This window comes from Corticium candelabrum, chromosome 7 (genome assembly GCF_963422355.1).
Source record: "Corticium candelabrum chromosome 7, ooCorCand1.1, whole genome shotgun sequence".
Lineage (NCBI taxonomy): Eukaryota > Metazoa > Porifera > Homoscleromorpha > Homosclerophorida > Plakinidae > Corticium > Corticium candelabrum.
In genome coordinates, this window is record NC_085091.1 from 2774722 (window position 1) to 2795187 (window position 20466).

The 20466-nt window shown below is 40.3% G+C and overlaps 2 protein-coding genes across 4 annotated transcripts; one reads left to right on the plus strand and one right to left on the minus strand.

Annotated features, from left to right (window-relative positions):
- Positions 1 to 386: 386 nt before the first annotated feature.
- LOC134181879 (uncharacterized) lies at positions 387 to 13885 on the plus strand. 2 transcript variants are annotated; one of them, XM_062649155.1, is made up of 21 exons: positions 387 to 425; positions 482 to 558; positions 617 to 663; positions 733 to 814; positions 974 to 1036; positions 2096 to 2191; positions 2277 to 2356; positions 2418 to 2488; positions 3606 to 4301; positions 9135 to 9232; positions 9291 to 9335; positions 9397 to 9438; positions 9528 to 9630; positions 9694 to 9730; positions 9797 to 9882; positions 10277 to 10389; positions 10464 to 10543; positions 10600 to 10651; positions 10711 to 10797; positions 10854 to 10937; positions 13730 to 13885. In XM_062649155.1, coding segments are annotated over exons 1-21 (2196 nt in total). In that variant the 5' UTR covers positions 387 to 424. The 2 variants fall into 2 exon arrangements, with proteins under 2 accessions (XP_062505139.1, XP_062505140.1); XM_062649156.1 differs by lacking the exon at positions 2096 to 2191.
- On the minus strand, positions 13883 to 19463 carry LOC134181878 (non-receptor tyrosine-protein kinase TNK1-like). 2 transcript variants are annotated; one of them, XM_062649153.1, is made up of 12 exons: positions 18829 to 19463; positions 18349 to 18531; positions 18128 to 18280; positions 17880 to 18065; positions 17726 to 17823; positions 17540 to 17666; positions 16311 to 16460; positions 16155 to 16255; positions 15969 to 16091; positions 15746 to 15859; positions 15617 to 15684; positions 13883 to 15563 (listed from the first exon to the last, which is right to left on the minus strand). In XM_062649153.1, exons 1-12 carry the CDS (start codon positions 19060 to 19062, stop codon positions 14086 to 14088), a joined length of 3015 nt encoding a protein of 1004 aa, XP_062505137.1. In that variant the 5' UTR covers positions 19063 to 19463; the 3' UTR covers positions 13883 to 14085. The 2 variants fall into 2 exon arrangements, with proteins under 2 accessions (XP_062505137.1, XP_062505138.1); XM_062649154.1 differs by having other exon boundaries at positions 15626 to 15684; positions 18829 to 19462.
- Between the last annotated feature and the right edge of the window lie 1003 nt (positions 19464 to 20466).

Here is a 20466-nt window from a genome sequence, read left to right on the forward strand (position 1 = left end):
GTCGATTATGTGGTTGATGCAATTGAGTTACATCATCGAATGAAATTGTCTAAATTGATTTAAAAATTTGTATTCGATTAACGTACAATAATAATAATAATATTGATTATTTGTTTTTTATTTAATTAATTTATATTTAAATTAACATGTAATTAATAGAAATATTGTTTACTTTTAATTTAATTAAAATCATGAGTACACTGACTGGATTACACCTCACCGAATGAAATCACTAAAATTGACTGCATATGCCGGAATAAATTATAACTAACATTTGCAAATTAACGTGCAACGGTTATTTGTTTGTAATGTATTTATAGAAGTTTAAGCATGTCACGTGACTAATCACATACGTCACGTGATCGATCTTAAGGCTTTGTAGGACTCCGAGGGCAGCACATGCTGACTGCAGTTGTTTCTTGCGAGTAAGGTGGAATGCTAGGATTACCGAATTTGATACGATAACACTTTGTGGTCGTAGTGTCTTCTGCCGTTACCTCTGAAGGAGTTACGAGGAAGAACGCGCTTGAGCAGGCACTTTCGCATTCTGTGAAAGAAGTGAGCTTTCATTGAGCGTTACTGGACTCCCTCCTCTCTAAGCATACTCTCTCGACAGTTACAACGGCACTATGCAACGCAACCGACTGGATTCGTCCTGACAAGGTCGAATGATTCGTGGCAAGTGGACTGTTTGAGTGTTAAACTAGGGATGTTTGGATTGTTGTGTGTCAGTTCGAGTGCATTTGCGAATGAGCTGTGCTCTGTGCTTGAGGCTTTGTTTCTTCACGAGTTGAAAATGTCTCTGTCTGCAAAGGTGTGGCAAATGTCGATATTGAATTAAAATGTAAATAAAAATAAATAAAAACGAAATAAAATATAAAATTTATAAATACAATAAATAATTTAAATATAAATATAAATAAAATTAATATAGGAAGTATTGAATGATTTGTGTATTTTCCAATTTATGAAGGTGTCGTCTTCTTTGGCAAAATTAGATGTTAGACGCAAGAACACCACAAGTGTGGCATCACAGGTATCATTGTTTTATTCATTACAGGATTTGATAATGGATTAATGGATTGAGCGTATGAAATTACACAAAAATTTGACTATTTATTGTTACGTTTTTACATTAAAGCTGCTTTTGTAAAGTAATAGACTTTGTAATGTTTTGGTGCAGAACAGAATGTAAGGGGTGGAGCCTAAGTAGTGCTTTATGTAATAAGATAATACACAAGTAGGATAATAGATTTGTTATACACAATCTATACAGTGTACAGACATTGGTCTGCCTGTTGTACAGAACACAGACTAATGGATTGATGGTCATACAGATAGGACACAGCGAAGTGGTGAAACGATAGGCAGACAGACTGGCTTACTGACAAATAGACAAGCAGAGATTGTTTTATTAATCTTGAACTTCAAACAATACAACGGGCAAATCTTCAAAAGTATACTAATCTACATTAGTCCATTACACTGTTTATCAATTCAGACCTACTTAGATTACAAGCCAAGCTGCTCTATTTTTCCACTTTTAATTGACCATGTGATGTGAGAGGTGAGCTCTTTTGTTCTGGATCACTTAGTTGTTACATTTTGTAATAGAACAGACAGACAGACTGACAGGCCGGCAGAAATTCCTGTAACTTGTATTGACGTTATAAGAATTTTAAAAGTCTACATTCAGCATTAGAACGCAGTTACATGACACGTCTCAATGCCAATACTTGGTAAGAAGTACTTGTATTTGACAGAAAAGACAGACGAGAAACAATCGAAAATACAGAGCTAATAGTCACAGACAGACAGTAAGCTAAACAAGCAATAGTACATCTATACTAGCACATATAACATTGATGATATCAATATCGCTCTGTAGTTGAATGGACAACAGTTTCTGATGTGGCCATTTTGATGTGACATTATTGCACGACTGTCTCACCCCATTTGTATTTTTTTGTTAGTCATTTGATTAACTGCTAGGGTTGTTTATAATTGACTAACTGGTATTTACTGCACATGACTGTACAGGCAGGACTCTGGAGACGAGGTAAGCAGTATTACAAGTGACACAGTTTCTGTTTAGACATTCTGGCCTCTCCTTGTTGCATGTAGTCCCAAAGATGTTGTGACACAATTGTCACGCTTGGCTCTCGTCACAACTGAAATAGGGCAATGCAGGGTATGTGTTTGTACACAATCAAGCAATGATGTTGGCTGTGTCTTGTAGTTGAAATAACTAATTTATGAGCGCTTCTGTTTTGTAGTCTTGGATCAGATTGGCTCTGAATGATGGATTGATTGAAAACTATTTTGAAGCTGTACTTGTTGATAGATCTTTGATTAGGTTAATGGACTGCTTCATTGACCAGTACTTTCTACTTATGTTTTTGTTTTGAACTTTGTAGCTCAATGTATAAGCAGACAGCATTCATTTTGGATCAAGAATTGACATTTGCTACTAGATCTTTGCTTCAAGGTGAATGTAATGTAATGATGGGACGTAGTAAAAATTTCTAAATAGAGCAAAAATGAAAAGCACTGTTGATATTTTGCTGTGATGTTTTGTGGTGTGTGTGTGTGTGTGTGTGTGTGTGTGTGTGTGTGTGTGTGTGTGTGTGTGTGTGTGTTTTAACGAGTACATTAGAACCTTGGGAATCCAAACAGCCCCGTCCCAAGCCCTGTTTAGATTAGTAGAGTTGTTTGGATTACAAAAGAATGTTAGCTTAGGAGGTCCAGACATCACCTCAGACACCCAGACCACTGGTGCATTTACATATGTCTTCATATGTCATGTTTGTGGTAAACGACACAGCTGCAACGGCTACATACTTCTAAATACTGTAACAGTCAGTATTTGAAATAGTCAGGTATGCACATTTGCTGAAAACTTTATGACCACTTCAATGCGGCAGCAAACTGGATCACACCGCCTTTGAATTTCTATTATGATCTGGGTACATGAGGCAAGGGGCTAAAGCCGAGCCAGGGCCATGGAGAAAGGGTTAGTGAGGATGCGAGGTTCTACTGTATTTTCATAACTAAATGTTATAAGAGGGAATGTCAATACTGATAAACTGCTTGTATGAGCTGTCAATCATTTCTCTTTTTGAAACATTTGCAAGGCACAATTGAATGGATCTATCTGTTTTGCGTTCAGTGGGTTGGTCTGTTTATTACAACTAAATTTAGTTGAATTAGTACTAGCAAGCACCTTTAGTATGTCAGATAACTAACATATACTACATTTTGTCAATACAAGAAGCCAAAAAGATTTTTCAAATTAGGAACTTGTGAAGGAGTGACAAAGAATGGTGGATCGGTTCAGCTTAATTAGCTTAATTGTGTTATACCACTATACATATATCAATATCGTTTTAGTGTGATACATCACTGATTCAGTGTTTGAGATTTTACATAATCATCAATTGACTTTATGTATTACTGCCATGAACAAGAATTGAATGGAGCACGTTGATTGGTGTACACAGAGTAAGGATTTTTGTAACGTTTGTGTTACTATAAATCTATAAAATTTTATTGATTTGGATTGCCGTTTTATGTATTGTAAGTCATACTTTTTGCATTTTGGTTAGGTCTCACGATTCTTACCTTCAAGTTGACTTATGACAGTGATGATCTCAACACGTGGCCTTCAGTCTCACTGCAGTTAGCTGGCTTGCAAGAATTGCCAACAGAACAAACAAGTGACCACTCAGTGATGGCATCTTATGATCCTATGGCCAGTTTTAGTACACTTGGCTCAGCTCTGAAAGCAAGAGAAATAGGCAAACAAGAGGCTTCAGATTCAGAACAATCTCAGACTCATAAGGTAAAGTCAACAGGTGGTCACAAAAAAAGAAGCAAACCAAGAAATCTTATCCCAGCAAGAATTGCTGAGGAAAGAGACAGAACCGAATCAAGGCACTCGAATACAATAATTGGTAGCTATACAAAGGATCACAATTTTAAACACAGCGATGGCGACAGAGGTGAAACTGCTGTCAACACAGATGATGGAGAAGGCACTGACTTTACAGTTATGTCAGACGACAGAAAAGAAGACAAGACTGAACCTATTTTAATTCAGACGGTAGGAAAATCTCGACCTCATACTAAAGGACGATCAGCAACTGACGTTTCAGACATTTCATTGTCCCTTCGACGGCAAGAGGATGGCTTTAATGTTCCTCCTCATCTTGACACTTCCGAGGCATCAGTTGTTGGGACACCAGCAGATAGCTTTGGATTTTTGCTGAAGAAACATCAAAGACGAAGGTCGCACCCTGCAAGTGAGATTCCTAAATTTACAGTTTTATAGAATCAGAAATTTACAAAAACAGGAGACAGTGCAAACTTTGACACAGACAGACAGACACACAGGCAGGCAGGCAGGCAGGCAGGCAGACACAGACATTCATTGCTTGCTTCTGTCTTTATCAATGTTCTTTCTTTGGGAACTGGTTTTTGAAACTCGGTCAACATTCGTCTCAATGCAAATCTTGGCATCCGCAGTCTAGTCAAGAACAGAGGGAGCATTTTTCTGTCACACCTTACTGCAGGAATGTGGAAGCTAACGTCTCTTCTCAAACTTCTTCCGCTGGTGCTCCACCCACACCTGTTTCATCAACGACGTTCCTTGACTCCGCACTTTCTCAGAACACGAATCTGGACTCGGAAACTACTGTGTGGAAGTACATCCAGGATCTTACAGTAGAAGACGTTTTGAAAGCAGTGCCTCCCAGAGTTGTCCAGACTATCCATTCTACAGTCAAAGCATATTTCCAAGATTGCTGTGATGTAGCACTTGGAAAGATTTGTGATGATTCATCTGATGAGTTAGCATAGAAACTTCTGTTTCTACTGCCTCGCATGCTCCTCACTTCTTTGGCGAGGGAGGAAAACACGGTTACGCGATGTGAAGGCTGCTTAACACCAGTTTCTCAGCTGGAATTAGCCGGATCTTATTTGCCTGCGAGCCTCTCTTCCCGGGAAGTCACACACTACTGGGGATAACGCAAAAAAGCGGCTGCTCTGAGGCTAGTGAGATGCGGAGAGTTGTCATGTGCGTCTAGAATTCTAACCAGTAACGGTCTGGCTCCGTTCACTGAGGATACGGCAAGGAAGTTGATCTCTAAACACCCTCCCAGATCGTCAGCGCTTCTCCCTCCACCCAATGTTAGTTGTGAGTTGATCACCTTGTCTAGGTTGTTGCTTTTGATTCAATCAGGCAAGCTCCATGTGGATCTGGTGCTTGTCGTAGTGGTTGGTGTTTTGAGCATTTTAAAATCCTACTGGAAAATTAGGATACTGCGGATGGTCTTTTCTCTGCTTGTTCGGCTTTTGCTAAGGGAATATTGCCTGATGTGGCTGCCATCCTCTTTTCTTCTTTAAGACTGAGCGATCTGCCCAAGCCAAATGGTGATGTGAAACCCATTGCCATTGGGGAATCTATTCGCCGACTTACAGCCAGGACTATTTATTTGTTTACAAAAAAGGAAGAGTTCACTGAAATTTTCTGTCCCATTCAGCATGGTGTGTCTACGAAATGCGGTAGAGAGTTGATAGCGCATCATATGTGTCTCACTTTGGAATCTAATCCCAACTGGATAGTTTTGAATTCGGATGTTAAGGATGCGTTATATTCTTTCAGCAGAGACCAGATCGTGGAACAAGCTTCTCGTACCTTTCCTGACTTGTACAATCACGTGATTCAAATGTATGGCAAACCCAGCTCCCTTGTCTTCATGCAGCAAATTCCTCTATGGTAATAATTCCATCTGAGGAGGGAGTTCCTCAAGGAGACTCTCTGGGTCCTGTTCTCTTTGCCATGGCCATTCAGCTAGTCTTAGCTAAGATGCAGAAATCTCACTCTCAAATATGTGTACTGGCCTACCTGGATGATGTATGTTTGCTGGGAGGGGCAAAATCTGTTTTGGCTGCGTTTCATGACTTGAAGGAGACCTCAGCCATCAATCTGGTCAAAGCGGACAAAAGTGCGAGATATTCTCTCTATCGTCCTCGACTGCTGTTGAAGGGTTTGAGGGAATTCCTGTGTCTTGTGAGGGTGCACTCTTCCTTGGTCCTCCAATTGGTTTGATGTCATTTGTTACGTCCTCTTGTGGCACCATAACCCAGTCAAAGCTCTCACTGTGCGATCAGCTTACCAAATTGGATGATATTCAGACTGCAATGCTGTTATTACGATGCTGTACGTCCATTTGGCCACGACAATCCATCCTGATTTGCTTGTTCATGCTTCTACAATCAATGACTCTAGGACAAAGGAAACCTTTTCTTACCTCTTACGTTATGACATGGTTGATGACAGGATTTGGCATCAGGCTTCTTTACCCATCAGAATGGCTGGTTTCGGAATGATTACTTCGCTGTCAGTGAGACAACCAGCTTTTGTTGCATCTTGGGCCAATACTTCTACCGAGATGTCATTCCATTTTTCTGTTTTACGACCTATCATTGACAGTCTCTTGAGCTCTTCAACCTCTCCAATCAGTGAGGCCATCGCCCAGTCTGTCCCTCCAGGAAAACATATCTCTGATTACGTGCTATGTGCTGGGAAAGTTCAACAAAGGCTATTTTCTGTCACTGCTTCTTCCAACGCTCAGTATCAATTCGAAATGCCCTCACTGCCAGAGATGCAGCCCGGCTACGCTCAACAACAGGTAAGCGCACTGGGGCTTTGCTTAATGCTATCCCTACATCGGAAGTGTTCGCACTCAAAATTCTTGCGAATTTCGCTTGGCATACTTTCTTTGTTTGGGTTTGTCAATAGCCCTCTCCAGCTGGACAACGACATGCAATTGTGGAGCTCTTATTGATGACAGTGGATATCATTTGCTGACTTGTAATATGGTGGCGGGCCGGTATGGTCTCATGAGTCAATTTTGTCTGTCTGGTGTGATTGTTGTCGTGGGCTGCATATTTACCACCGCAGCGAGCCGAGGAGTCGTTATACAAGTACAGACGACAGACCGGATGTCGTGTTTTTTGACTCGTACATTGGAAACAACGTTGACCTAAATATCTCCCTCGCCCACCCATGGAGTAGTGACATCTTTCCATCATCTGCTGGTGTTAGTGGTGCTGCTGCAGAGAGGAGAGCAGACAGGAAGAAAGAGAAATACAGCAAACAGCTATTACCAGGTGGCATAATTGCCACTGTAACCCCACTGGTAATGGAGCATTTTGGAGCTTGGGGGATCGATAGGTGGAAACTCCTGTGCAAATTATCAAAGAATTCATCAGACAAAGTGGAACAACCAACGCTGCAGAGCTTATGGACTTCTTGTCCAAGCGCTCTTCTGTTCGGCTCCAGATCTGTAATGCTAGAGGCATCTCTAAAAAGCTATCTTCGCTATATGAAGGCAATAGATGTCACCTTTTTGCCACCCAGTACTTCAGCCACTAGCTGATACTGGAGGCTTTGCTTGTACACTGTAGCTTTTAAATGTAGTCCAGTCCTCACTTTGTTTTACACGAGTTTCAATTTTAGCTTAGTTTAGTTGATGAACACTACTAGTAGTTGGACAATAGTACCATGCATTGCAAACTGTATCATAGATAAAAGTTCAGATATATGTGATTAACAGACAGACAGACAAACAAACAGACAGGCAGACAGACCAAAATGGTTGGCATAACTCAGCACAATGTATGGATTATTGGCAAAAAGAATCAGTGTCCAGCTACAGTGATGCAATGCTAAAGTAATGCAATACAAGATGTCATTTTGGGCAGCAGAGTCTTTGCAAAGACAAGCTGCATTGATGTCTAATGAATGTTGTAGTACCTGAAACTCTTTTTGGGTTCTTTTGTAGTTATAAAATGTAGTTTTAGTTCTAAGCTTGTGCAGTAGTATTGATCTCTTTAGTCTCTAGGTGATTCTGTATAGTTTCACTCTTAGTTACGTATTGTATGTTGCTAGATTCATGTTTCACATATATGTATTGGACAGACAGACAGACAGACAGACAGTATGATTTGCCATAACTATGATGAATATATGTATGTATTTTGACAGACAGACAGATAGACAGACAAACAAATGGCCACACAGAGATTGTTAGTAGTTGGCTGCCTTTCATGGATAGTGTGATGAAGGAGGCTGCTCTGTAAACATGCATAGGACATCAATTGACAATTTAGCTCTGTTTACTGTGTGGCTGGACAACAGGTAGGTGGAGGGATATTTGGCAAATAGACAGTTAATAGCAGTTGTGTTACTTTTTGCAAGGTGTAGCAACTATATTCTCATCTCCAGACCCGATTCTCACACGTTTTACCACGTGTAAGACCTGGTAACATATTAGTCATGTGACTACTAAATAATTAACAGATTGGTTGGATCATTCTATTTTGCCACTGTATGGTTATTGAAGTCTTTCAAGTTAACTTGATTAGAGCTAAATGGAGATCATCTGCCATGACAAACATCTCTCACCATGCAGACAACACTTCAATGACAGACATAGCTCATAGATGCACTGTTCAGTTTTGCTGACATTTTGAAAATGCAGTTGACACTGTCTGCAATATTGTAATGTGGCTTATAATTGGAACCAAAGTAAGAATGTGTTGGATAGAACTAATGGAATGCCAGAAGTCTGCAAGACATTTGCAGACCTGAAGACAAAGTGAATCATATGTCCACCCCTCCTACATGTATGAATCATAGGACTACTTGTGTATTTTGAGCTGCTCTTTCTTTCTGACTGTCTTTTTCCAAAGAAACTCTTTCTCGAAGTCATTTTGTTGTTAAAGCCATGTGAGGTTAGCAAATGACTTTGTATGGTTGCATTATTGACCTAAGGACTTGCCAACTGATCTCTACTGACATGGTAGGTATGCTTATTACAAAGCTATTCATTGCATTTGGTAATGTTAGGGTAGCATCAAATTTAGTTAGGTACAAAACCACTTAATATTTTTAGTGTACCAAGAATCGGTCATATGGCTAGCTATTTTAATAGTCACATGACTTTAATAGTATGTTACCAGTTTTTCTGTCATTGAAAGAATTATCTCACAAGTGGTAAAACATGTGGCAGAAGGAGGCTTTTGGGACAAGGGTATAGCAACTAAAAGCATTAATATTTGCACTTTAGGGTGGACGATAGACAGAGATACTCGGCCTTCTAACCTGGAAGATTTGGCCAATTTATCATATGACATGGTTACTCCGTCAGGAACAACCGCAACTCAGGTAGACATAAAATACATGAGTACATTTTTGATGACATGTTTTGTTGTTGTTGTTTTAGCAAGGAGAGGAGTATGATGAGAATGCAGAACTGATGGGATATGAAGTATAATGAGCAACATGCTTTGCATAGAATGTGACATTATAGGATCAGTGTGTTACTCTAGGTAATACAAAGTAGCCCATCTCAGTCACCACCAGCAACACCAGTAAGTAAACAATTTTAAATCTTTGCATATCTTGGTAGTTGTATCTTACTAACATGGGTTTGCTGCAACTAAACGCAATTTCCTTTTAGTCTATGGAGTCTCGTCAAAATCTTCTTACTCACATCAGTCGTGAGCAAGGGCTTGACTCACAGAATTTTCAGTGTCGTGATTGCTCAGCGCCTATTGGCATGAGTGAGTATATCATTAGAGTAGGGAACTTTTTGCATATTATCAGTTTGGCTTGTGATGTTGCAGTATTTGGGCATGCCAAGGTGTGCACATTTAATGCTAGGTTAGTTGCACATTATCCAACTTTAATAAATAATGATAGACTTGGCAACCCACAGTTTATTTGTAGATACTATTGTAAAGATTGTCACAAAGATGAAGAGGTTCTTATCCCTGCTCGAATCATTCACAACTGGGACTTCAATAAACATAAAGGTGAAATGAAACTAGTTTTTTTCTAAATTGTCTGTTTTTACTTGTAGGTAGAATTTTTTTATCTTCAGACATTGGTGACAAGTTTATGCATGCAGACTTGGATTTTGGTATCAAGTATTAATAGCAAAGAAAAAATGGGTTGTGTTACGAACTGTGTCTGGAATAGATATCTGGGTCTTTGCTGATTTATATGACAAATGTGTATATACTACCAATTGCGCACAAGTGGTAGTGTTTGTATGTAAGTCAGTGAGAATGTCAGTCATTGCTGTACCGCTTGTTGTAAAGACTTGCTGAAAGTTAGTTTGTAAGGTTTGCTCAGAGGCAGTACTCTGATATGTTAGTGTGGTTGCCTAGTATTGCTGTTTAATTTTCTTTTGTTATGATTTTACAGTTTGTCACAGCAATAAAGAATACTTGGACTCTATCGAAGAAGAACCTTTGTTCAACTTGGCCAAAATCAACCCAAGTCTGTATGATCATGTGCCTGAGTTGAAAGATGTCAGGGTAAACTGACTGCAATCATTGTGTTGTCGTCGCATCACAATGGCTGGAAATACTTGTTTGTGTTTGACATGTAGAAGTGGCGTCATCAATTAGGTGCACTTGTGCCTTATGTCTACACATGTCAGACACGAGTATGGGAAGACTTTAGGAAGAAGTAAAACACTTTGATTGCTTTCCCGCGTTTAGTTGTACATGATTGATAATTCTTAGAGTTTGGGGGAAAGAATATTTGTTTGAGAACGAAGACCTTTACTCCATTGCAGTAACTACAAATTTCTTGATTTACAATATGGAAAGTAGATTGTCAGTTGTTGTTGTTAGGATTTCTTGCATGTGCAGTCACACCAGTTGGCATCATACCTGAAGAAGTCTGTCTCATCGGCTCTGAAACACGTTCATCGTTGCAAGGTAAGTTCACGAACCACATTTGTGGCGTTTTTCATACTAATACTTATTTATGACAGGTGTGCTGCCAGAAAGGGTTCATTTGTGAAATTTGTAATAATCCAAAGATTATCTACCCATTTGAAGTGCATTCAACGTCTCAGGTCAGTTATCTGGTTAGCTCTCACTCAGGTGTTTGCAACTCATTTATTTCAACACAGTTGCATACCTATGCAGTATAGAAATAAGTTCTTGACTTTAGTTGGACACGCTATCAATCAGACATGCTCTAGGGATTTTGATGTTATTTATATCAAGTTTGGGAAGTCGAGGTGTCGACGGGGGTACATTACCAAGAACCATGCAAGTCCTAGACTGGATCAAATATTTATAAAAATAACATAAGTTTGAAATTGAAATTGAAAAAAAAGAAAAAATAAGTTGAAAAAACAGGCAAAGGATTAGAGATTGGGTACTCATTGCATTGGCTTTTTTGAAAATTTTGTTAAGTCAATCAGCGTCTAAAACTATCTTCAAAAGCAACAACTCAATAAAATTAGAACAGCTTTTTATTACTGCTGTCACAACACAGATGAGCGTAAAACTGAAAAATGTATTTCAAGCTCATTAGTGGTTAGACGTCTCAATTCTTACACTTTGGTTACTGTTGGTCACAGGTGGCAATAAGCTAGCTGTATGAAACAGACAATTGCTATCTGATTCTACTTTCACAGAAGTGCAATTATGTGGAGCATTGGAAACCTGGCAGTGGTGGATCTGTTAAGAATAGTGTTGTTGCAATGATGGCAGACTGACTAAAATGCCTCTACACTTTTATGGACAGTTGGGAATAATCAACAACACATCATCTGGCTTACCTTAATTAAGTAAATAGTGGACCTGAGTGCCGTTTATCACCAAAGATAACTAGAAACTGTCACTGCTAATTAATTTGGCATCTGCAATCTATTTTCAATAGTGTAGACCCTGTCCTAACATGTATAGAGGGACGCTCTCTCTAAAACTGGTCTCATGTTCAAATAGAAATAGACATTATTACGAACAGTTATGTGATTTCTGGCAATGTTGATATGTGAAGTTATCTAAATGATGATAGATAATGATCACATATTGGTTTGACAACTGTTTTTCTTGACTTTGAAATTGAGTAGATATAGGTAGTAATTATTTATTTATTAACTAGTAGTTATAGTCATTGTACATGTCATAGAGTCATTCACCATACTCGCTCGATTGTTACCCCAGGGCTCAAGTAAGCTCTCAACTCTCCCCATCTTTGGCCAAGGCTTTACGATTTTCACACCTTTTATTCCTTTGATTAGTGCTAATTGGCGCTTTCACATTGACTATTTGCAGGATTTGCACCTGTAGAATGCCAGTATTCTTCAATTGGGGCATGCCTGTTGGAGGGGGATGTGTTGAAGGTTTTGATGATACCAAATAGAAGATTAGGTTTCTATGTGTATATTTTAGGTAGTGGTGGTGGTGGTTTGAATCTCTACAGCACACTGTTTAAGTTAATTTGCTAATCACTTGCTAATTTACACCTTTAGGTGTCAATTTTGAGAACAGCACCATCCCATACTCTGGTATCATTTTTTGCATGGAAGTGGTTGATTTGCATTGTATGCATTGCTGTAGCATTATCTCAAACTTTTGTTGAAAAGGTGCCTGAAATGATGTAGTGTTTAATTAATTAAGATTACAAGTTGAAGCAAAAGCATAGATAATTTTATGAGTGTTGTCACAACGAGTATGTGATGTATATGAGATTCTGTATTGATAATATGGGGACTGTAGTTTCACGTGATATTGAGATTGAGATTTGGCACACCAGCTAGTGGTTCTTGCATGCGAGGCTGTACATAAGCAACTTACTGGCTCATCTTTTGTTGGTTCAGATTCATATCGAACTTATCTGATCTTCTACTTATTGATTGAACCCTTCCTAAAACTGAAACTTTGCGTAGGTGGAGTTTTCTTTATTGCAAGTTATTACAATTGTATTTAGGATTCTGTTATGATTGTTGTCTGGCCATTGGCCAGGAACTTCTCAGAAATAATCTTAATCTGTGTCATTCCCTTATCTATAGTCAGAATTGCAGATAATTTTGTAATGCTATTTACTTGCTATTTGTTATTTTCCAAACCTAGAGCGTGTTCACACCGACATCCGAACTAACTATGATTATGCCAACAGCAAGCCCATTCACACCACTGGCTTTAAGTCACGTGGGCACGTGAGTGTAATTCCACCCTCGACAGTTTTCTTCCGTCTTATCCGGCAAGAATTCGCGTGAATTGTCTTGACGAATCCATTGCTTTAGGTTTTGAAGAGGGAAACATTTAGTTTGCTTTCTCCGGCAGCTCCTTCAGAGACGGCAGCAAGTTGTCACATGTACAGGCACGCACGTAGTAGACATCTGCCGGCGCTTCCGTATACGTCGCAATGTTGTTGCTGCGTTTGTACGTTCAAACATACAACACCACATCAGAAACATCGGCGGCATGCTCTTCTTGTATACTACCTCACGTGCCAGTTGTAACTTTACACTACTGATTAAGACCGGTGTGAATGAGTGGCGTTAGTGCACTAACGCCCGGTGTGAACACGCTCCTAGTTGCAGCAGTTGTGCCACTATTACATCCAGTAAAGCTACCATTGATGACATTATTAGTAGGCTCAAAGCACATTTATCATATTTTCCAAAGTTAGGATGGTAAAGCTAATTGCTAGTTAATAATGCCTTGCTCAAGCCACTGTAGTATGAGTACATTTGACTAGAGAAGCATGTTGAGTAGTCAATTTTCTGTGAAAGATTCTTTCGAAATTGATCCAGTCTTGTTGGTATTCAAATGTAATTGGGTATAGCTCTTTAATTAATTTTTCAGATTTATTTTTACTATGTAAAGAGATGTGATGTTTTCTTTGCAGTGTCAAAAGTGCCAGTCGGTGTTTCACAAATCATGCAAAACAACCTATGATTGTCCAAAGTGTGCAAGACTTAATGAACGTCAGCAACGAAGACAGCAAGAGCAAGAAGCCATTGATGAACCTTCACCACCACCTACTTTTGCAGGCGATCAGTAAGAACCAAAAGTAATTATAAATATTTTTATAACAACAAGCTGTGACAACAACTAGTTCAACTAAAATTTAGTAATACTCAACGAATCCTTGTTCCACCAGTCTGCAGTATGAAAATACCATACCATAACAGAAACTACGTAATTATTCATAAACACATTACAAGCCCTCTATTGTTTACTAAATTCAGGTCCCAATGTGGGTCATTTGTTCTGTCCCAATAGGAAGTGAATTGCTCGATCGCAATTCCACTGACAGTGATCCAGAGCACTCTGGCAAGAGGACGTCGTTGCTTGCTTCAGTCCAGCTGACTTTGCAAACTGCAAAACCTTCTCTACTTTCAAATACCGTACTGCTTCTGTGGTATCTCGATGTGCAGTGGTGACTTGCCTTACGTGCTCCTTGTTGTAGTTTGTGAGTTCAGCTCCTTGAGCGACTTTCAGGTGTCGAATTGTGGTATCCACATCCCATTCATACAATTTCAAGATATCTTCAGCGTCCTTTTCAGATGTGTCAGGCACTGCTAGTCGCACTCTTTGTATTTTGATCACAGGACCAGACGGTGGTTTTCTCTCTGGAGACAGTACTGAAGGGGGTGGATTATTATGCAGTGGAGGTGGCACAGTAGACGACCGCATTCGTTCTACTGGACTCATGGTTGGGTGAGATGGCCGTGACTGCCAGTCACGGGGACGGGGGATTGGTTTTGGTGGCGATGTCTTTGTTGTACGAGAGGATGGAGTGGGTTTGCCTTGTGACTGTGGATTGACACAATCTGGTTTTCTAATTAGATTTCGTTTGGCAGCATTACGCAACATCAAGCGGTTTTGCTCATTCATATCAACATACTCATCACCGTGTACATTCATCTGTGGATCAGACAAGCTCCGAGTAAGACTATTGGTTTCACCTTTACTCTGTCCATCACTCACGCAAGGGCTTGGACTCCTACTGTGTGGCGAGTTCATTACCATGTACTCTTCTCGGTCTTCATCCACTGCCTGCAATGGAGGTGGCTTGTTTCGTTGCGTTGCTGTTGATGGTTGCAGTGATGCATATCCTCCAGGCTTCAGACTTTGAGGTGTATGATTTTGGTAAGGGTGCGGTGGATTAGGCATATCAAAAGGAATAGAAGGATCAGTAAATGATATAAGAGAACGCCTTGTACTTGCACTTGTAAGAACTGAATCATCCATCGTTGCCTTGGGGGAATGTGCTGATCTAGCTTCCCACAGGTGGGCATACTCGGAGGACGAACTATTGAAAGCCACTGTGTGAGGCCTGTTTGGATTTGGTGTTGCTGTCCATGCAACATTACCACAGAATGGTGGTATGGCAGTGTGACTTGGAGTGTAGGGTGGGGGAAGCTCTCCATGGTGAGATTGCCTTGAAGGTTGCAACATGTGATTTTGATTCGTTGGCTTACGAATAGTCGGTCGTGGTATACTAGGTCCCGGCTGAGGGAATACATCCACTGTCTGGCTCCTAGTAATTCTTGTTACAAGAGGCCGGTGCATGTCTGTGTTGGACTCTGAAATATTACGATGATAGGGCAGTGTAGGAAGAGGACGATTTTGCTGGGGTGTTTTTGAGAGGATTCCTGGGGGAGAGACCGAATGACCGACACTACTGACTGATCTTGTATCACTCGTCGTTGAGAATACAGATGATCGTCTTGATTCTAGACACAGGATGCATACACATCACAAAGGTTTACTTAGCTTAGACTCTCACCTCTCATACCTGATACTAGACTTGCTACTGGTGTTATGTTACGCGTTATTGTCTTGCTCCCCAACATTCTACACAAAAACATTCTTCATGTGCCATTGACACAACTCATCGAATACACAAGAAACGCACTCTTGAAGCTGCAACTCAGTCATTCCAGCCAGCTGCGTAGTACTGATATGAAAATTATGGGTTGCATTGCATGGATTTGAGATATCATCTGTTGATAGCACAGGCAACCGATCTCTAAAGACAATGACATTGAATCAATTAACAATGTGACCGTTTTATAGTATTATTTAATAATTATCCCAATAACACACATTGAATTAATTAAAATGAACTCTGTGATTACCCAGGTGATGGCAAAGTTTCATGGTCTGCCACGTTCTTTTTTGCATCCAACTGGATATGACTTTTTGGAAACTTGCCATAAACACCAGTAGACGACTGACCATAGCACCAGTTTGGTTCGCAACTACAGTCCCCAAGACAGTCAGTTACCACTGTAGGAAGTAAGAACAGAGCTCAAAAAACTTACAATTCAGTGATAGTTATGACTTCTCCTTCTTTCAAAGTCAACACACTAGGATCATTTTCAACCAGTAGAGGCTCGATCACTGTTGCTTTATGAGGCAAGATCTAGACAGATGATACGTTACATATAATACCAAAATTTGATATTAAACCTCCATACTGTTCGTATTAGCCGCCTCAGTCCGTTGAATGTTGGCCGATCACTAGGATTGTGGGCCCAGCATGTCCACATCAGATGGTATGCATCCGGTGGGCAATGCTCAGGACGATTAAGACGTTTCAACAGTGGTGCATCAACCAATTCCAAAATCTACCGTAAACAGACATGATGATTAATCATCATAGTCGACAATGCAGTATATTGTTGTTGAAATGACTGAATATACTATTTTGGGGATATGAATGCACAGCTAAAGTGGCATTCTATAGTTGTGCTCGATGAAATGACTATAACTACAAGCCTTTTCACACTTAAAGCGCATTCAAGCCGCATTCAAACCGCATCCAATCATTCAATCCACTTTGCAGCAGATGTGAATGAATTGACGCACATTGACCCATTTCACACCAGAAAAACACAATCCTGTCACTTCATAAACACACCTACTCATGTAACTTGTGTCAGAACCTGCATTCATCATGGCTGCATGTCTCTTTGCAAAGATAGTTCTCTATCTCTGGTTACAGTATATCCATCTATGCCATAACCCTAGGCTACAGAGTAGATCTACTGCTGCCTATACTGCTAGGAAGAGCTTCCTGGGTAGGGGTGATACCATGTGTAGCTGTCAATGGCATTGAATCCACTTCAAACCACATTCCCATGTGGTTTGATTCAATGTGCTTTGTCGTGTAGTGTGAAAAGGCCTTGTGGCACAGTATTGATGCAGACTTATGACTAGGACAACTATAGGACAGGAACATAATTTTCAGCTTGAATAGAGTAGGAAATAATATAGGCGGTTAGGTTTCTTAGGTTTCTCATTATTCCGGCTTTAGTACCTGGCAAATGTCAGCATTACTAGGCACCTCTTGGTACATAGGCATAAATGTATTATGCAAAATCATTTCACATGGCTTCATATGAGGGACTTGCCCAACACTCAAGTATCAGTAACAGTGACATCATTCTAAGAGAGCGATGACAAGAGATCCTTTACTGAGGAGCATTGACCTACCATAGAACTCAAGAGGTATAAGGCAAACAATTTAACAGCCAAAGAAACATCCTACTACAGACAGGGATGGGTGAAAACATAATCTCAGATCAAGCAGGTTAAGTTAGAATGAATTAATTCTGCTGACATCTGGAAGGACCTTGAACTTTGATTCAGGGTATGGGGAAAGTCAAATCATAATCATAATCAATTGCAAATTAAACACGCTTACTTGAACTGCATTTAGCTCTCCCCATGGAGCAGCTCCATGTGCAAACATCTCCCACAATGTCACTCCAAAGCTCCACACATCACTGTGTACAGTGAATCGAGTTGTCTTCAGAGCCTCTGGTGCAGTCCTAGCAAGCAGTTGCGTAAACAACGGTCAAACTCTTGACAAACAAACAAACAAACCTACCAGCCAAAGGGAATTTTTGAATGCTTAGGGTCTGTCATCTCGTAATATGATTTTCCATTGGGAAGAGGGCGGGCTAAGCCAAAATCACTTATTTTCAACTAAATTCAAATTTATTTTATACACTTTACTTCACAACAAAACAAGTTGATCATACCCGATCTTTAGTAACTAGCAACAAGTTTCTCGTGGAGAGATCTCGGTGAACAATCTGTTTTTCAGACAGATATTCCATACCAGATGCAATCTGCTCTGCATACTCATACAGTTTCATTATTGGGAAACGTGCCCCTTCAGAAAGCAAGACACTTTCCAAACTGCCCAACGCTGCCAACTCCAGCACCTGGAGCAAACACACAATAAATAAACAATCGCCTAACAAGATCATTACTCTTCATGACTCACCAGCATCATGGGCTCATCTACACTCAGCACGACACCATACAGTTTGAGAATATTCGGATGATTCAGTGAATGCATTGCATCAGCTTCCTTTCGAATGTCAGCCTCATTTCTCGGCGCTGCATGTTTGTTCAGCGTTTTGATAGCAACACGGACCTAAATCAAGCAAGAAAACGCACGTGAGATCACTGTGGTCGGTCCAAGAAGCTTTATTGAAGACTTACACTTGACATGTGCTCGTCCCTCCAATCTCCACGAAACACTTCTCCATATTCTCCAGTTCCAATCGATTTGCAGAACTTCAGGCACTCTTTACTGATCAAGTATTTTGGTCCATGATGGGGTGTGGGTGACGTTGTCGGGACGACGTTGGTTACCGGCCGCTTCTCACGCCAAGGTCGGAATATCTAATTACCAAATAAGGATCAAGCAATAAAGCAAGGTATGGCTTCTTCCGTTCCCGCCCACTTCCCCAACCGCACAATAAGAAACTACTGACACACGACCCGTGGAAATAACATACTGCGATAGGATGAAGGAAAAGCCCAACAAGGAAGTTACCGACTGCAAACATCGACTTCTCGGTCTTTCTCGCGAACAAAGAGCAGGCGGTTGCGATAGCAATCGCTCACAGCTCGAGAGACAGTAGTGTGTGTACAGTACAGTCAAACAGAACCCTTGAAACTGACCCCAAACCGACTGACCTTCATCCAGTTGCTCTTTTCGTCCTTGAGAAAACGCTTCAGACGACTGAACTGCGGCTTTGTCATGTTGATGCTCGTCGCATCGCTCTCGCTAATGTCTTTGAGATCTTCGACGCGGCGTACGCAAAGGTGGAAGTAGATGTTATTGAAGTGGTCCGACAGATCGGCCTTGTCCAAGAACGCCTGCAAGCGACTGAAATCGTCCGTACCGTCGCTGACGTCAAGAGTCGACATGCTCGATCGTCTCTCGTGCCAGACTGTTACACTGCGACCGTAATTAGCAATCGGACTGCACCTCGGAGGTGGAACCGACGACGAGCTCAATCGCACTTGCTTTCTGATGACAACGACGTTGCTGTAGGCGATAAACGAAATGGGCGGAAGGCGGGACTTGCGGGTGACGTTATTCGTTTACAATATACGGGTACTCAAAACACTAGTTGGACTCTAGGGCTGCCATACGAAAAGTTGAAAACAGATAGGTGTTACTGTTTTCCTTGACTTGTTTTAATATTTTCTGGTTTTCTTTAAGTAAAGTATGCACGCTGCTAGTGAGAACGAAACGGTCTGTGGGCTGATGTTGTTCAGATGACGTGTTGCGTAGTTGCTAATGCGTGACAACGTTAATTAATTATGTGTCTCAACAAGCTATAGTAACCGATTCTGTTCAAGAGTATTAGCCGCTAAGCCGGCAGACTACGATCTAAGGCAATTGTTGACTTCGAATGGTAGGACACCGTTGCTACTGATTGACACGCAAGTCTTGCTGACGAGTCTAGACATGATGATTACCTACAGATTGACTATAAATTTTGGCGGAAGTCGGATGGCAGTGGATGCTGCTGATAGGGATTGGTATTCTTGTGAGGTTTTTTGTACAAGCAGGTAGCTAGCTTGACCTCTGTCTAGGAAGCATAAAGTTTGCCAACTTTTTAAACACTGACATTGTAATTTGACTAAAAATAAAGCATGGATGTCTATATTTAGTAATCTTCTTGTATATGCAGTCACCCTATTGTACCATGTTATGAGCTCAAAATTTATTTTATAATAATTAATGATCAACGTCAATCTCTCTATCACTAATTTTCAGAGTCATGCAATACACTTGAAATGTATGTCTTATCCTTTCATTCGTAATGTTTCTGTAGAGTACAAATTGAGAAATCTATTTAATGCAACAGCTTGGAAGATCGGGTGGTAAAAATAGACAGTTTTGGATAGAAAACTCTTTCCTAATTTTTGCCATGTTTGCCAAATTATTGTTGTCTCTAAAATAAGTTTCATGGGTAAATACCACAAGAAGGAAATGCATCAGAAAGGGGTTTGAAATGAGTAGGTGTGACTCGGTTAAGTATCATAGAAAAGGTTTCTTGCATGTAGATGCACGGGTTTGGGAAAGAACTAAAATTTCCAGGGTCAAAAGGTGTGTCCAATCTACAAATAAATTTTTTAGCTTGATGGCTATATAGGTACACAATTGACTAATTATATAGACTGCATGTATAAAGACAGCATTAATTAATTAATAGTACTGTACACTTGTAATTTATGCTGTACAGTTGAAAGTGCAATGATAAAGTGAAACTCTAGCTATATCTAGATGCTATGGCAGTATAGCCAGTGTTCCAAGCTTAC

What these genes read in the sequence shown, in the direction of transcription:
- LOC134181879 (XM_062649155.1), top strand. An exon ending in CTCAGCGCCTATTGGCATGA is followed by an intron (nt 9,631 to 9,693) that starts GTGAGTATATCA and finishes GTGATGTTGCAG; the next exon opens with TATTTGGGCATGCCAAGGTG. An exon ending in AACACGTTCATCGTTGCAAG is followed by an intron (nt 10,798 to 10,853) that starts GTAAGTTCACGA and finishes TATTTATGACAG; the next exon opens with GTGTGCTGCCAGAAAGGGTT.
- LOC134181878 (XM_062649153.1), bottom strand. Translation starts at nt 19,062, where the DNA reads ATGTCGACTCTTGACGTCAGCGACGGTACGGACGATTTCAGTCGCTTG. An exon ending in TCAAAAATTCCCTTTGGCTG is followed by an intron (nt 17,667 to 17,725) that starts GTAGGTTTGTTT and finishes ACTGCTTGCTAG; the next exon opens with GACTGCACCAGAGGCTCTGA. An exon ending in GAGAGCTAAATGCAGTTCAA is followed by an intron (nt 16,461 to 17,539) that starts GTAAGCGTGTTT and finishes TGTTTACGGTAG; the next exon opens with ATTTTGGAATTGGTTGATGC.